This window comes from Perognathus longimembris, chromosome 13 (assembly GCF_023159225.1).
Source record: "Perognathus longimembris pacificus isolate PPM17 chromosome 13, ASM2315922v1, whole genome shotgun sequence".
Taxonomy (NCBI): domain Eukaryota; kingdom Metazoa; phylum Chordata; class Mammalia; order Rodentia; family Heteromyidae; genus Perognathus; species Perognathus longimembris.
The window spans coordinates 31,179,064-31,197,716 of NC_063173.1; the positions used below are offsets into that span (position 1 = coordinate 31,179,064).

At 35.5% G+C, this 18,653-nt stretch overlaps 1 protein-coding gene across 2 annotated transcripts in view; it reads left to right on the forward strand.

The window, feature by feature from the left end:
• Ano3 (anoctamin 3) overlaps positions 1–18,187 on the forward strand; it is a 317,815-nt gene extending 299,628 nt beyond the window's left edge. For both annotated transcript variants that reach the window (XM_048359642.1, XM_048359643.1), the window contains 7 exons: positions 1,451–1,548; positions 3,737–3,870; positions 5,460–5,612; positions 10,842–10,989; positions 13,349–13,429; positions 13,574–13,679; positions 15,208–18,187. In XM_048359642.1, the coding sequence (XP_048215599.1) occupies positions 1,451–1,548; positions 3,737–3,870; positions 5,460–5,612; positions 10,842–10,989; positions 13,349–13,429; positions 13,574–13,679; positions 15,208–15,390 (903 nt within the window). In that variant the 3' untranslated portion in view covers positions 15,391–18,187. The remainder of the gene's footprint in view (positions 1–1,450; positions 1,549–3,736; positions 3,871–5,459; positions 5,613–10,841; positions 10,990–13,348; positions 13,430–13,573; positions 13,680–15,207) is intronic.
• Positions 18,188–18,653: the final 466 nt, after the last annotated feature.

Below are 18,653 nucleotides of genomic sequence, written 5' to 3' on the forward strand. Positions count from 1 at the left end.
TAAATCCATCCTGGACGAAAGGGATTTGCTTGGATGGGGAATTTAAACTTCCATGAAGTGTGACCACTGGCAAACTTTCCTTTTGGCTCAGATTAGACTGTTAAGTTACTGGGCTGGAACAGGCTCTATTTGTATCCTGATTGTTTGTTCCTTTTGAAGTCCCTCAAGTACCAATTTGATAGAAATAGAAACTCTGGATCAAAGCTACAGAGACTTTTATCCTTATGAGGAGAACATGAACCCATTTCTAAAGGAAAAAATCCATTCTTTCCCATTCAATTATCTTTTATAATATGTAGTTTTAAGCAAAATTAATTGATTTCAATGTTCCTTGAAGTCACATGCAAGTGTGTGTGTATTTGTGTTTCTAATATCAACTTACTGAAAATCTAAAAAAAGAAAACAAGAGTTGAGGAGAAAAAAATGGAATAATACCAGCAAAATATTTTATGGCATGCATTTACCAGTTAGAATACAGTCTAATCTATGTAGATATTCTGTCCCCAGGAGAAAATATTTAATACCCCCTTCACCAGTAGGACAGAATAGACTTAGTGAATCACTTCTACAAATACAAATGCAAAAGAAAAAATGACAAATAAAAGTTTTCCATGTGTAAACCCTAGAAAACACCACATCAGCCAGCCAATAAATGGTTAATTATCATTACATATGTTCTGATGTATTATAGCTCTTCTATGATATAATGAAAGTGGAATTTCACTCCTGTATTTGGCTTTCTATATCACATAACTCTCAGTCTTAATATGATATTAAAAACTCAGATTAAAAACAGATTTGGTGACATTCCACATAACCATTCAGACAGCAATTTTTACAATTCTCAGTAGTGTAAAGTTATTCCTAAATACAAAGGACAGGAAAACAATATATTATATTTATGTCATAGAATTATTAATGACCCAGGCATAATGGATATATCATATTCCATAGTATTATTTAAATTTGATTGGGCCTAACCAGAGTTTGAAAGATAGTATTTAAAGTTAGATTTGTTTTTGTGGCCATTATGATTTTTTTTTTTTTTTTTTTTTTGCCAGTTCTGGGCCTTGGACTCAGGGCCCGAGCACTGTCCTTGGCTTCTTTTTGCTCAAGGCTAGCACTCTGGAATTTGAGCCACAGTGCCACTTCTGGCCATGTTCCATATATGTGGTGCTGGGGAATTGAACCCAGGGCTTCATGTATATGAGTCAGCACTTTTGCCACTAGGCCATATTCCCAGCCCCCCATTATGATTTTGTCAATATCATTGCTGAAAAATTCTCTATCAACTGTCCTCACACATGCTATTTCTTTCTTGTGTAGACACTTTTTTTTAAATCCATGAGACGAGTTTTGCTACTTAGCTTTAGAATTTACTATACCCCTCAAAGGGAAGAGTTAGCTGCTAAGAAGTAAAATAACTATCATGCTTATTATTTTTTTCCAGTGTCATCCTAGTGGTTGTTTGATAGACCTCTGCCTACAGATGGGTGTCATCATGTTCCTGAAGCAAATATGGAACAACTTTATGGAACTAGGATACCCGTAAGTATTTTGCTTTTACACCTGTCTTATGTAGAGTTACAGAAGATTGAGATGATGTGCTAAGTGATTAAATATTTAGGATTGGCAATTAGAAAGACAGACCAAGGCTTAACTGTTTCTCTACTCATTACTAGATGTGTGACTGGGTGTTGGTTAATATTCTGAGCCTCAATTCTCACATCTGCAAAAGGAGTCAAACTTATGCCTAACTCCAAGAATGAAAGTGTTAATCTCAGTACAAGAACTTGTTCATCACAAGGCAACCTGGTGGGGATGGGAATGTGGCTTAGCGGTAGAGTGCTTGCCTAGCATGCATGAAGGCCTGTGTTCGATTCCTCAGCACCACATAAACAGAAAAAAACAGAAGTTGTGTTGTGGCACAAGAAGTAGATTGCTAGCCTTGAGCAAAAAGAAGCCAGGGACAGCACTCAGGCTCTGAGTTCCAAGCCCTCAGGACTGGCCAAAATCAAAACAAAACAAAACAAAACAACCTGGTAGTATTTTAAAACATTAATACTATAGATTCTTTTTTGTTGTTGTCTGTTGTGGGGCTTGAACTCAGGGCCTGGATGCTGTCCCTGAGCTTTTGTGCTCAAGGCTATGGCTCTACCATTTTGAGCCACAGTGTCACTTCTTTTTGTTGTTGTTGTTGTAGGGCTTGAACTCTGGACTTGGGCACTGTCCTTGAGCTGAAGAGCTCAGCTCTACCACTTGATCCACAGTGCCACTTTTGGTTTTCTGGTGGTTAATTGGAGATAAGAGTTTCAAGAACTTTCCTTCCTGGCTGGCTTTGAACCGCGATCCTCAGATCTCCGCCTCCTGAGTAGCCAGGATAACAGGCCTGAGCCACCGGCAATGGGCTTTTACCATCCTCTTAACTTCATTGATCCATTAGATCTGTGCATCACATAAATAGGAAGGTCACCATAGCCGGAAACATTTTGTAGCTATTTTCCCAACACCTACACAAAGGCCTTGTTGAAGAATATGTAGCAGGAATAGATTCTTCAGCCTTCAGTGGTTTTCACAGTTTTAAACCACAATTCTCTCCATGCAAAACCAAAAATAGAAACACAAAAATAGGAACAAGCAGGCCTGTATCTGTTCTTACCTCCAGAGATTTTTCTTCTTTGTGAGACTACAGAAGCAAGATCCATAGCACTCCCATTAGAACTGTCTGATACTTTGAAACGCTGCTAAAGCTTCAGGCCCATGGTTTACTAAAATTTCAGAACTATTCCTGAGCTAGGGAAATAATATTGTTTACTTCCTTTTTATTTGCTTTTTAATCAATGGGCTTGTACTCAGGTCCTGGGTGCTGTCCCTGAGCTCTTTTTCTCAGGGCTAGCACTCTATCACTTTGAGCTACAGCACCACTTCTAGTTTTGGAGTAGTTAATTGAGATAAGAGTGTCAGGGACTTTCTTGACATGGCTTGCATCCAACCACTATCCTCAAATCTCAACCTTCTGAGTAGCTAGAATTACAGATGTGAAACACCAGCACCTGGCTTGTTACTTTTAAGATGGATAGATAATGTCACATCAGCAAATCCATTGCTGGGCAACTGTTTTTCTTTGTAGTATAGGAGCATGCACTCACTTATGTTTAGACTTCTTGTATTTATGAACTCAAGTGAGTTGATACATCTGCATTTCAGGATGGGTACTAGAATCTAGGCCTCTTCAAATCTCATCTAGAGCTTAGTTATTGTATGTGGAGCATAATTTTATTCAGGTTTGACAGAGCACACCCCAAAAATATTGAGCTATGAGCAATGAAAAGCTCAGACCCAATTACAATGAGCCACAGAAGAGTTTAAATAGTTTTATAGATGGAGGTGAGAAAAGAACTAGGAATAGATTTCTTTCTCATTGACAAAGAGTATCAGTAAACATTTAGATTTTTATGGAGTCTAAGATAAAGCTAGGATCTGCTATCCCTTGTTAAAGCTTTTCAAAATTTGCTTTTGAAACCTTTAATGAAAACTCATAAAATGTTTAAAGATTGAGATTTGATGCTTCTTTAAAAATGTTTTCAAATATTGAACCACAAAACAGCTTCCATTTCCAGGAATGCCTAAAGTAATCCAATGGCCATTGATATTTCTCTTTTCCTAATGAAATATAAAATGTGCACCTGATGTTTGAATAAGAGATGATAAGTCCTTGGTCTGTTCTGTCACACAGGTTGATCCAGAACTGGTGGTCACGACACAAAATCAAGCGAGGAATACAAGATGCTTCTATCCCTCAGTGGGAAAATGACTGGAATCTGCAGCCCATGAACATTCACGGTCTGATGGATGAGTACTTAGAGATGGGTATGGACAAAACAAAATGGCCTATTAGATGTTGTCTATTTACTTTGCACAAGCTTTTCTTCAAGAAGGAAGCTCATCTTCTACAAACACCCAGTACATTAAAATCCATCTGCAAATTCACTCAAAAGAGCCAGAGATGTGAAGCAGTGCCCACATGTTTAACTCAAAGGGAGTTATAACATTTGCACCAAATGAACATTCTTCATATTATGGAACAACTCCACTTGAGAATATGTTGATGAAACTAAGTGAAGCTGAATGCATTCCTTTGTAAAGAAAGATAATATCCTGCTCAAAGCAAGTAATAACATTTTCCCAATGAAATTTTTTTTAAATCTAGCTACTTCAAAGATCATATATATATATAACATATGTATATAGTGTATATATATATTACATCACATATCCTAGCTACTAAGGAGGATATATATATATATGCATATATATATATATATATATACTGCTATTAGAACTAGGAAATTGAAAGGGATTACCAAAATCAAGAGACACAGGGTAAAAAAAAAAAGACAAACAACTCCAAAAGCAATACTTGCAAAACTGTTTGGTGTAAATGAACTGAACAACTCATGGGGGGGAAGGGAAAGGGGGAGGGGGGAGGGGGAATGAGGGACAAGGTAACAAACAGTACAAGAAATGTATCCAATGCCTAATGTAAGAAACTGTAACCTCTCTGTAATTCAGTTTGATAATAATATATATAAATAAATTACATTGTCAAAATATATACTATATATATATAGTATAGTATATATACACCTAGCTACTAAGGACGATGAGATATGAAGGATCTAGGTATCTAGGTACTGAAGAAGTCTGAGCAGAAAAGTCTATAAAACTCCACCTCCAAAATTAAACTGCAAAATGCTGTTTGCAGATTTGGCTCAAGTAGTATAGAACCAGCTGAGCAAGCAAGCTGAACAAGCTGGAGGCCCTGAGTTCAAACCCTGGTACTACTGGAAAGATAAGGAGAGAAGAGAAGAAGAAAGAAGGGAGGGGAAGGGGGGAAGGAGATGAAGACAGAAAAAAGATTCTCATTATTACTTACTAGACTTACTGATTGTTGTCTGGCCTTCAGTTTTCTTGTCTATAGAAAAGGCAAGATGGCTGTAGGTACCTTTAATTCCTTTGCAGAGCCAAGTATTTTCTTTCAAGGCCCTATCTTTGCCTGTCTCTGTCTCCACCCCTTTTCTTCTCTGTCTTCTCTCTCCCTCTACTTACTTTTCTACTCTTCAGTTCACCCCTGTTTCTTCCATCCTCACCATTTCTTTTTTCTTCTTGGTTCTTGCTTCATGCTATACAGAAGTAGATAGCACATAGATTTCCTCGATTCAGGTCTGACTCGGCAGTTATTAATATTTTCCAGCCTCGTGTCCTTTAGCAAGTTTCCTTAACACATATAAGCTTGTGTTTCCTCATCAGGAAAATGACTTAAATATATTTATTTATTTTTTTATTATCTCAGGAAAGAACAGAGGCAATTTCTGTAAAGATCTCCCTTTTGGTATAATAAGGCACTAAATAAATGATACTGTTCATATTATTAATTCACAAGTGTTCTCCTTTTACAGTTTTACAATTTGGTTTCACCACTATCTTTGTTGCGGCTTTTCCTCTGGCCCCTCTTTTGGCTTTGTTAAACAATATCATCGAAATCAGACTTGATGCATATAAGTTTGTCACCCAGTGGCGGAGGCCTCTTCCAGCCCGAGCAACTGACATAGGTAAGATAGAGAAATTAATTGTCATTTTTTCATTATACATGCCAAGTGTGCAATGATAATGCATATAATGAACTTAACTGCTGATGTGGCAGTATGAAAAAACATGACATTTAAGAAATAATTTAAGCCTTGAGAGCAGAGTATGCATGGATGAGGTTGGTGCCTTTGTACAAGAAGCAAGGTGCTCATTTTCTTCTGCCCTCTTGTCAAATGTGAGGACAGTGTATATACCCTGTGTGCCTTTCTGCCTCCTGCCACGTGAGGCACAATGGCCAGTATCTGCAGAGGAGGCAGCAAAGAGGCATTTCCTGGAAGCAAGGAATGTGACACCCCCCCCTCACACACACACTACCCACTGAGCCTAATGGTGCCTTGATCTTGGCAGTCTCAGCCTCCAGATTAGTCAGAAATATATCTTGGTTCTTTACACATTATTCAGTCTTGAGATGTTACTACAGAAACACAAATGGGCTAAGACAGCATGACTTGATCTTAGCACCAACAGAATTCTGTTGTGGGGATCCTTATTAACTATATCAGACTTAACAGTTAATTAAGAAAGAAATACAATGAATTCTAACTTTAGAATCATTTCATATTAAGTACGCTATTTCATAAGCTTATGTGTAATTTAAAGAGTGCAAGACTATGTTCAATGACAGTAAGTGTTGTTCTGACTCATTCCTTATGATTGCTACAAGGAATTCTGTTAAATGCTGGAATTTTTCCAAATCAGCATTCTAGATGTGGTTAGGTGGCTTCAGTACCCAAGTCACACCGAGGAGAGCATCTTTGTGCATAGTCAGATTATTCCCTGACTGAAACACCTATCCATGTATCAGGTACATTTACATTTTCTATTCAAATTTAAATGAATTTTATGGAGATTTTGTGCCAGATTCCACTCCTTGAAAGTGTATTTTACCAGTTTTAGGTACAATAGGGATGTCTGAAAATGGTTGTTCTTGACATTTGAAGAGGGAAAAACTATCATTTTGCAATTTACTTGGATTTTTACTACTTTCATTTGCATTTCTCTTTTTCTAACAGCATGTTGGATATTATGTGCAATTTGGCAATCACTGTCCCCAGCAAGGATTTTATTTTTCACTCAGTGTTCTTATTATTTTGTCGTGTGTCTGTGTGATATTCTGCTATTATTTATTTGTCCTTGGTTGGCATTTTATGATTTTATTTAAATCATGGATCTGTATGTAATTTGATATGGGTCAAATTTAATCAGCTTTCTTTCAAATGCTTCATTTCCCCCAACTATTTAATAAGAGATATATCTGTGTGTGTGTGTGTGTGTGTGTGTGTGTGTGTGTGTGATGTATTTGAATTGTCTCAATTATCATCTGCTAAATTCTACATAAACTTAGCTATATTTCTCTAGTCCATTTGTCTCTTTAATCTGACTATCTATTTTGCATACTAATTAATGTAACTTACATGTAGTTTATAATAGAAATGCAATTCCACATTATTATTTCTCTAGTTTAGAAAATGTACAGTACCTATATACTATTATATGTAATATTAGCTAAGTATACAAATACATATATAGCTAATACTCTATGTTGTTTTGATTTGTATTTATTTTATGATCAAAGATTATTAGCCCTTCCTATTCCTTCTTCAGGGAAGTATTTCTTTAAGTCTTTAGGTCATTTATTAATTGGATTGCTGTTTCTTTGAGGATTTGTTTTTAGGAGGTTTAATTTTTTTTTTTTTTGAGTTCTGAGTATTTTTTTTTTTACTTTTCTTTTTTTTTCAAATTTTTATTATCAAATTGATGTACAGAGAGGTTACAGTTTCATACATTAGGCATTGGATACATTTCTTATACTGTTTGCTACCTTGTCCCTCATACCTCCCTCCCTCTTCCCCCTTTCCCTTCCCCCCTCCCCCCCCAGGTGTTCAGTTCACTTACACCAAACAGTTTTGCAAGTTTTGCTATTGTAGTTGTTTGTCTTTTGTTACCCTGTGTCTCTCAAATTTGGTATTCCCTTTCAATTTCCTGCATCCAATACCAGTATACACGGTTTCCAATATACTCAGATAAGATTACAGAGATAGTGTAGGTACAACCACAGGAAGGTGATACAAGAACATCATCAATAATAGAAGGTATAGATACACATGGGACGTTGAAAGTAGTTACAACTGTGATATAACAGTTGTTTCCATAACATGGAGTTCATTTCACTTAGCATCATCTTAGGTATTCATAAGGGTATAACTATTGGGCCTTGTGATGCTCTGCTATGAGTTGCCTAAACCTGTACTAATTATTCCCAATAAGGGACACCATAGAGTCCATGTTTCTTTGGGTCTGGCTCACTTCACTTAGTATAACTTTTTCCAAGTCCTTCCATTTCCTTACAAATGGAACAATGTCATTCTTTCTGATAGAGGCATAAAATTCCATTGTGTATATGTACCACATTTTCCTGATCCATTCATCTATGGAGGGGCATCTGGGTTGGTTCCAGATTCTCGCTATGACAAATTGTGCTGCGATGAACATTGTTGTGCTGGTGGCATTACTGTGATTTTGTTTGTGGTCTTTTGGATAGATACCCAAAAGTGGGGCTGCTGGGTCAAAGGGGAGTTCTATATTTAGCCTTCTGAGGAATCTCCATACTGCTTGCCAGAGTGGCTGAACCAGTTTACATTCCCACCAACAATGAAGTAGGGTTCCCTTTTGGCCACATCCCCTCCAACAATTGTTATTGTTAGTTTTCTTGATATATGACATTCTTACTGGGGTGAGATGGAATCTCAATGTTGTTTGGCAATATTGCCAAAGGCTATCTACAAATTCAATGCAATACCCATTAATATCCCAACACCATTTTTTAATGAAATAGAGGAAGCAATCCAGAAATTCATATGGAACAATAAAAGACCTAGAATAGCAAAAACACTCCTAAGCAGAAAGAACAGTGCTGGAGGAATTACAATACCCAACTTCAAGCTGTATTATAAAGCTATAGTAATAAAAACAGCTTGGTATTCGCACCGGAACAGGCCTGAAGACCAATGGAACAGAATTGAAGACCCAGAATTGAACCCACAGAACTATGCCTATTTAATCTGTGATAAAGGAGCTAAAACAATAGTATGGAAGAAAGATAGCCTCTTTAACAAGTGGTGCTGGCAAAACTGGTTCAACACATGCAACAAACTAAAGCTAGATCCTTATATATCACCCTGCACCAAAATCAATCCAAATGGATTAAAGACCTCGAAATCAAAACAGACACCCTGAAAACACTAAAGGACTTGGGCTCCTTGGCGCAGGACGGAACTTCCTTAACAAAGACCCAGAAATGCTACCAATTAAAGAAAGGTTGGACAAATGGGACTGCATCAAACTGCAGAGCTTCTGCACGGCAAAGGACATAGCTCGCAAGATAAACAGAAAGTCCACAGACTAGGAGAAGATCTTTACCGGACATTCAACAGACAAAGGCCTCATATCTAAAATATATGCAGAACTAAAAAAATTACCTTTTTCCAAAACAAAACCACAAAGACCCAATAGCCCCCTCATCAAGTGGGCTAAAGACTTACAAAGAGACTTCTCTGATGAGGAAATGAGAATGGCCAAGAGACATATGAAAAAATGCTCTACATCACTGGCCATAAAAGAGTTCTGAGTATATTTTAGATACAAGGCTCTTGTCTGATCATAGCTAGTAAAGATTTTATCCCTTTCTGTGGGCTTTCTATTTATCAGCTTGAAACTTTTAAATATACTTATTCTATCTTTTGACTTACACAGCAAATTGATGATTTACATCATTTTTTCCATTTTCCCTTTAATTTTCTTAACTAGTTGTAAGATCTTCTGAAAATCAGTCTTTTCCTTTTGAACTATTTTCTTTTGATTGAATGTTATGATGCATAAAAATAAGTGTTTATCTGGATATACTGAGACTGTTTTTCTTTCTTTCTTCTTTATTTTCTAGTCCATGTTTTTAGAGTCCATGTTTCTTGGTGTGGCTCACTTCACTTAGTATAATTTTTTCCAAGTCCTTCCATTTTCTTATGAGTGAGGCAATGCCATTCTTTTGATAGAGGCATAAAATTCCATTGTGTTTATGTACCACATTTTCCTGATTGGGAGAAGGTCTTCACTGGCCATACAACAGACAAAGGCTTCATTATCTAAACTATATGCAGAACTAAAAAAAATAAATTCCTCCAAAACAAATGCTCAAAGAACCAACAGCCCCTGTCAACAAGTGAGCTAAAGACCTAAAAAGAGACTTCTCTAAAGAGGAAATGAGAATGGCCAAGAGACACATAAAGAAGTGCTCAACATCATTGGCCACAAAGGAGATGCAAATCAAAATAGCATTGAGATTCCACCTGATTTTGTTTTTATTAATATTTTAAAAATCTAAGTTTAATCCCACTTGAAATATCAGTTTTGATTATAATCAATAGTATATTGAATTTTCATACAACTTCAAAGATTTTGTGTCTGTCTGTGCGCAATAGGTTGACTTTCTAAGAGCAAGAAAATGTGAACTAATAATTTATGGCTTAATACCAAACTGGGCTTATGTTTTTATGTTTCTGTTTTGAAAAATACTTGAAAAATATCAAAAGTAAATCAATAATGAATGTAAATATTTCTGAGCATATACATCATGAAACACTTAAAGATTTTTATTGCTTTTATTGCCTGAACTAATTCTGTGTATCAGGCTTTGAAATATCTAAGACACTTGTTCATATTTCATTATGACACACACAAATCAGGTCCTGAAAAAATTTGAACTTTCAGATCATCTAGATGATTCTACCTTCCACTTATGGAAACTGTACATAGAGAGATATAATGTCTGGAGCTAGATATGGTACTTAAAAATAAATAACTGATAGAAATGTGGCTTTGACATAAATAGAACATTTTCTTCAAAGCAAGACTGAGGAGAGGGTGCTCATGATTTTCTATTTTGACTGGGATTTCACTTGTTGCTAATTTTTTTTAGGTCAAAGGTGGCACTCTACTACTTGAGCCACATGTCCACCTCTAGATTTTTGCTGGTAATTGGAGAAAATTGTCTCATGGACTTTTCTTCCTGGGCTATCTTTAAACCAAAAGCTTCAGATGTCACCCTCTTGATTAGCTAGGATTACAGGAATGAGCCACTTACACCCAGCTTATATTGTTTATTTTAATGTACTATCTTTAAACTTTCTCCCCATTAGGTATATGGCATGGAATTCTGGAAGGAATTGGTATATTGGCGGTGATCACCAATGCTTTTGTAATTGCTATTACATCTGACTACATCCCGCGTTTTGTCTATGAATATAAATATGGCCCCTGTGCAAACCATGCAGGACAGAATGAAAAGTAAGCTTGAAATTTACACATTTTCCTCATTTGTTTTATGGCTGTAGTTAAAATGAGGGAAGTTTTTTTATGTGACCATTAAATGCAGTGTTTCACCTCAGTGCATTTATATTGTATTTATTAGATGAGCTCAGGTAGGTTAATAAAAAAAGTGTATTTATACAGTAAATAATTTTAGAATTTCTTTATTTTTACCTGAAAAAACACATGCATATATCAAATTCTAAAAAGAATTGCACTGTACAAATCAGGTTCCAGAACTAGAAGAGACTTCAGGTATTATCCAAAAAAGTTCTCACTGTATAGATGGAAAGTGAAGCTCACACTGAGTTAATGGTTTGAGGGCAAATTTCATAGCAAGAAAAAATTGCAAGCCAGGAGCCTGGAGATTTTCTAAATTAATGTACCATCTTGGGGGTTGTAGTCTAGTATATATTTTTCGATTAAAATTCATAAGTTAATATTTGTCAGCCTCTGATTTATGGATATTTTAAAGAATGACATTCTTTTTAAGAGGGAAATAGATTGTTTTGCAACATGTCCAAACTTTTCCCAGTAGATTTCCATAACAATCACCTTATTCTCTGAGCTATGACAAGCAAAAGTATCTCCATGTGTCACCTAGAAATGTATTCACTGCCTTACATTTGAAACTGTAACCCCTCTGTACTTCACTTTGACAATAAGGAAATAATTTGAAAAAAAATTTGCCTTAGTAATGTGTTTTTTCAGATCTTTATTATTGACAGGCATGAGGGCATTACATCTGGAGCCTCTAAAGGAACTAGAGTCCCATGAGAAAACATTGTATCCAGAGACCTGCCTTTCATATGAAAGTGGTGACAAAAGAATCATGACATGGGAAACTCCTCCTTTCAGGAGCTTTGGGCATATGCCTGATACGGGTCTTGTGTCACAATGGGATGAGTCTTGGTTTAAAAAGAGATGAGCTCTGAGTTCTGCAGAGAAACTGATGCTTTCTCAGAACACTAAAATACCTTTGACTATAAACACCCTGATATTTTGAGGAGAGATAATAATGATTAAGAGGTTGTTTTATTTTACAACCTGCAGATTTTAAGGCATCCTCGGTCATCTTATGTTATAGTTTTTAACTCTTTCTTTGTCTACAATTTACACTTTCTATTTGACTTGGTTGGTTCATGACAGAAATTATCATGGTCCTTATTACTAAGAAATAATATCGAAGATAATGTGTAAAATGTACATGAGAACATGGTTGCTCTAAAATTAATAGTGAAAGAAACAAAATTAAATTCCCCTCTAATTCAGACTGGTCTATAAGCAAATTTTAGGAGTTTAAAATATATAATAGACTTGTTGGGGATGAGTCCCTTGCTTAGACCCATTATTTCCTAGGAGTTTAATTGCCACCTAGTGGCCGATGAAGAAGAGATTGGCTAAATTACCTTTCAGAACCCAACTTGTGCATCGATGGCATCTGACTCTATTGACTAGAAATGTAGGATAATTTCCAGCAAAGATGTGGAGGACTTTTCATAGACTGACACCACACACTCTGAGGGATAATCTGTTATTTCAGTGGGCTTAAGCAATTTAAGCAGTAGATTCGTTCTGATGAGAAATTTTCAGAGCAAGATGAAAAGAAAAAAAAATTTTTAAATATAAAAAAGTCACCTTCCCTTGGTTGTACCTACACTATCTCTGTAATTTTATCTCAGTATATTGGAAACCGTGTATACTGGTATTAGAACTAGGAAATTGAAAGTGAATACCAAAATTTAGAGACACAGGGTTAAAAAAAGACAAACAACTACAAAAGCAATACTTGCAAAACTGTTTGGTCTAAGTGAACTGAACACCTCATGGGGGGAAAGGGAAAGGGGGAGGAGGGTGGGGGAAATGAGGGATAAGGTAACAAACAGTACAAGAAATGTATCCAATGCCTAACGTATGAAACTGTAACCTCTCTGTACATCAGTTTGATAATAAAATTTTGGAAAAAAAAGTGGTGAAGAGAGAAATAGCAACAGAAAAAATCGCAGAAATGATAACTTTGTGGGGTCTAGAGTGGGCATGGAGAGTATAAGTCTGGGTAGCACTTTGAATAACATTCCAAAGAAGTTAACTAAATGAGAAAGGAGAGAGGGGAAGCTATGGGAAGAGAAAGGCAGGCAAAGTTTTCTCTAAGTCTCATTACTGATGTGGTAAGGGTTAGGGATGGAACTGAATAGCAGACATTCTAGTGCACACTTAGAATGGAAGGAATAATGACATCTATGACATTCCATCACAGCTCATGGAGAAAGTGTAGTAGAAATTGTAGAAATTTATGTTATATCTGAATCACACAATCCTTTGCTTTTTTTTCTTTCAGTTGCTTGAAAGGTTATGTCAACAACAGCCTATCTTTCTTTAACCTGAGTGAGCTTGGTATGGGAAAATCTGGTTATTGCAGGTACTTATTTTCATTTTTATTGTAGTGTCTTTCCTTTGTTTTCAGCATTGTATTTTCTCCCTTCTGTATGTAATTGAGCCCAAGAGAAATAGCAGGCCTCTACCTTTTGGTCTCGTTTTCATACTCAGTTCTCATGGATTTCAGGTACCGAGACTACAGAGGCCCCCCGTGGAGCTCCAAACCCTATGAGTTTACCTTACAGTACTGGCACATCCTCGCTGCTCGACTGGCCTTCATTATTGTGTTTGAGGTAAGTCACAAACTTGGAAGATAATTACTCTGAGTGAATGTTTATCCAGTTCCTAATATCAGTTGCCTAATTGAAGTCAGGTTCAGGTCAACTTCCAAGAAAAGTCTGAGTAAAAGTATCAGATACAATGTCATCATGATAACAAGTTCCAAAGAAAAAGGGCTGAGTAATGTATGGATGTAGGCTAGTTAATGGCTATTTATATCAGAAGATATGTGTAAAAGAAATTACTGCACAGTTGAACTGACCCCTCAAGGCTCCTAGTTATGAAGTTCCCAGTAGACAAGCTCAAAAAGGAAAGGATGAAAATCATAACTGGATGAAAGGATCTCTAACTAGTTAATAAAATAGAAAAGTGAATTTCTGAACAATCAGCTTTGATCATAATTTGTATTTCTATAGGCTTCAGGCACACTCGGGTAATTTTGCAAATTACATATATATTTTATTATTTTTTCTTGTAGAATAGGATCTGCTTTACTATGATTCACTTTGCAATACAGTAAAAAGCCCAGCCCCACGTACCTTCTATTCTTGTCCATACAAAGAGATGATTGTCTACTGAAATCCCTTCACATGAACATGACTTTTTGTACAGATTGCACCAACTCTTATCAGTATCACATTATTCTTTCTCCTTTCTGAGAAATTAAAGGACTTAGTCTTTATAGTAAACAAACAATAAAGATTCACTGATAGTAGAGAAAGCAATAATTGAGCAACCTTTACAACTTGCCAGATCCTCTTTAACCCCTTCACAAATGTGTAGTCATTTAACCCTTACAACAAACATTAGTCGGTCCTGCTCTTATCAGTATTCTAGGAATGAGCAATAGAGTGTATAGAAGCTGCCTAAGCTCAGCCACAGAGTTCCAGAAGTATTCAGGTCAATCAGTCCCATTCTACATTGGTACATTCAGTCTTATGCTTACTATCTTTTAAGTTTTACTCCTACTTTTGAAAAAAGGAATACTTTTATGATTTTATTTTAAAATATAAGTGTATACTTTATCATAGAAGAATTATATCATAGAAATAAAATATCTTAGAGATTTTATAGTAATATTTAAAATTTTAATAGAGATTCTGAAAAATTAATATGTTGGGGATTGAGTCTAACCTCAGTATCACAGAAAGACTGTCTTTGGTATAGTTTATATGTTTTGTATGTGTCATGATCTACAAGGCATGAAAGTTTTCTAGATATGATCTTATTTGTGTCTGTTAAGGTATAATATAATTGTACTGCCTATAACTCTTTTAAAGACATGAAGTTAAGATTACATTGTTATTTTCAAGGTAATAACATGTCATATAAAACAGTAAACAATTCTTTGCTGCTTTCTGATACTAATGTAGTAGAGAAGAGCAGAAATATTTGTAAAATATTTTTTGAAAATATTAATACTGTAAACTAATCTATGATAATCAATTTCAAGGCAAATGCAGCAGTGTCCATGATTATTCTGTTCTGTAATTGGCTTTTCAGGATCTTTGAAATTTATACTTTCTACTCTTACATTCCCAGCACCTAGTTTTCGGGATTAAGTCATTCATCGCATACTTGATTCCAGATGTGCCTAAGGGTCTTCATGAACGAATACGGCGAGAAAAGTACTTAGTCCAAGAAATGATGTATGAAGCTGAACTAGAACATTTACAACAACAACGAAGAAAAAGCGGTCAGCCTGTTCACCATGAATGGCCTTAGCTTCTACCTGTTGCCCAGTAGAGGTGTCTCAATTAGTCTGAAGCCATGGCTGTAACTTGAAACATAAACGTGATCTAAGAAGGCAGTCTATTCAACAAACCATATATATAATACTACTTGGAATTGTATCACATCAGTCTTAGGAATTGGTAATGTTTAGGCATTAGGGGACAAAAAAAAAGACAATTCATGATTAAAAAGAGGGATAGACGGACATTGTAGGAAGCCAGGATCTAATTTTCAGAGCAAGCCCTCAGGGAGTTGTGTTTGGAGATTTGCCCTTCTGTCCATTGTAGTGTAATAGGAAGGGTGATGGTAAGGTGGCTAGAGACAGGTTTTCATATAAATAGCCAAGGCTCAGGCATGACTTAAAGTATTATGTGGTCTTCAATCACATATTAATCTGACTGGAAATTTCTTTGTCCTTGAGGTGATTATAAGAAATGACAATTCAATTATTGCCTTTGAACCAGAATGCCATATCCCTTCAGCTCACAGATCAGCAGAAATTGCCTTGACCATTGTTGAAAATATGGACCTATGTCACAGAAATATATGCTGCTTTACATCAACTATGCAGTTTGATGAGTTGCATATCATCTTTTATAGTCAAACCAAAAACTTAAGATTCACAGACACAGAAATAATCACCGCTCATTGAAAATAATGTCCTGTTGAATTGGCTGCATTCAAGTCTGTTTAATCAATGTCAAAGCCAGTTGCACTGCACATTTTTATATTAAATGCTTTTAGATTACTTAGAAAATATGAATAACTATCATTGAAAACACAGGAAATCCATATTTTACTGCTGACAGTTATTTTATAGGACATTTCATTACAAATCACACATCATTTTACCTGTACATATGTTTATTTTCCTTATACATCTGCAACTTGACATTATGCAGCTCAGAGACCAATAACACAGCATGTTCTTGTATTCTGTTCATTCTGGAAACCCAAAGCCAGATGTTTGAGCAGCACTTGTCTTTTTCTACAATGTGCATTCTTACTTATTAGCCAGTGACAATAATGCATGTCTATACATCTATATTGTTTGTACAAAGTCCTTTCTGAATTTTACTTTTTCATCACTGAAAAAATGTTTCAACTTATTACTTCTTTGGCAAATTGATTTGGTTTACTTTTAAAAACTCTCTAGAAACAAAGTCAAATTTGATTTCATATGGGATTTTTCTGTCATAAATTTTATTTTATGTGGAATTCATCTGTCAACTTTGACTGATCACAGACTGCTGGGGAAGAAATGATGGGGCACCCAACTAAAAGAAGCCTGGAGGAGGCATAAGCCATGGGGGACTAATAGAAAGAAAGACAGGAGTAAATGCAGAAATCAAGACATTTTCCTTACAAGATGAGAATAGCTAAGTTTCCCCCTCCTAGGAAAAGTGTGGGAAATCACACATACATATTTTATATAATTATTATGATTGCTATTATTTACTCAATTCATTTTGCTCAGTTATGCTCATCACAGTTATTTCCATAATTCAAAACACCAGATTAGGCACAATATGAATAAAAATATGGTACATGGTAGTGTATTTTAGTAGGGAAATTATATTTTCAATTACTACAAAGCTATTTTTTATAACTTTAACACTTAAATAGTTTTGTTGACTTTACCTTCATTTCCTCTTGAGTAAAGCTAGTAAATAATGTTGGATTCATGGATTCGTCAAGAATATTAACTTCCCTGTGATTCTGAGTGAAAGAGAAAGACTGTGACTCCAAATTGACCCACAGAATATGCAGTGGTAGAGCACTTGTGTAGCATTCAAGAGGCCCTGGGTTCAATCCTCAATAATACAGTAAAATTCAAAACAAAAGAAAACAGGAAGTAGTTTCCCTCACAAATCCTTGGTTCACTGGACTCTCCTATTCCTATTACAAAACAAATCCACTAACTATTTGAAAGAAATATCAAACTCCTCTTTTTCAGTAGCACTCATTTTACTTTTGTTTTGTTAATTAAATGTATACCCATATCTAAGTATAAGTATTCTCTATGTTGATGAAGTATATATATCTTTTTACGAATTAGGGAAATAAAGGATATTTGTCTTACAGTAAAGCAAATAATAATTATATTTTTGTCTTTGAGAGTTCTCTTTCAGATTTTTTACAGCTCCATCAGGTTTAAATCATATTCATTGATATGAAAAGAAGGATATTTTGATAAAAATTATAATAGATTAGTTCAGAAAATGCCCTCCCTACTGTCTTAAAGTGATATGAAAAATAGGCAAAATGTACCTATTGAAATCTTCCTTTTTGAAACTGCAGCAAAACTTAGCTCTGACTTCATTACTGTTGACAAACGAAACACCACAGCCCCTCACAGGATGTTAGTTTTAGATGACTCTGCCTTAGTCAAGAAAAATGTTTTATATCTTCTTTTTCATATAACTGTTATCTTTCAAAGTTTGTAGCACACACTATTCTCAGGAATTCTGTACTACATGAATGCTGCTTATATATTTTCATATTCTATCTTGTCTTTTAAAGCAAATACTAATAAATATGTGCATGCAGTCTGCCTTGACAAGTTGCCCAGAGCTGAAGAGATTTCACAGTTCAATATATGGAAAATCACTCTAGATTATAGCTGAAATGCTCTGTAATTGTGTGAGTCTGTGTATGCACGTTTAGATAAAATGCTGCTGAGTGACTGCATGATGACATGCAACTTGTGAATGCTGCACTTCCTTCCAAAGTGATTCTTAGCACAATCTGTTGTACAATGGAATGAATACACATTTTTTCACTCAATAAATTATCATTTGCTTTGGTATTTCACTTTTTACTATAATTGCTTTGTTAAAGTTAATTCTGATAATTTTAATGAATACTAAATTGTTACTTGTTGGATGTATAAGGGTACACATCCTACAGTTCTCCAAAGTAATAGCTTCTCATTCTTTCAGAAATTTATCCCATTCTTAGAAAGCTTAGCTAGTTTCTCATGAAATTATTGTTATATTTGAGATGCTTCACATTAAAGTAAGAGGGGAATATCATACTAGTTCTAATGATAAGTGTGCTAGGACCAGATGAGAGAAGGAACTTGATTGGGTCTTTGAGGATAAGGACTTTTAATACAAAAAAGTGCTTTCGTCTTGCACTAATAATCTTTTTCTCCTCGATCACCAATATGATCTCCCTGGAACAGGAATCTTAGCTCAGATACATTATGTACCAAGGAGGGAGCCTGTGCAAGGGAACTATGCACAGAAGGT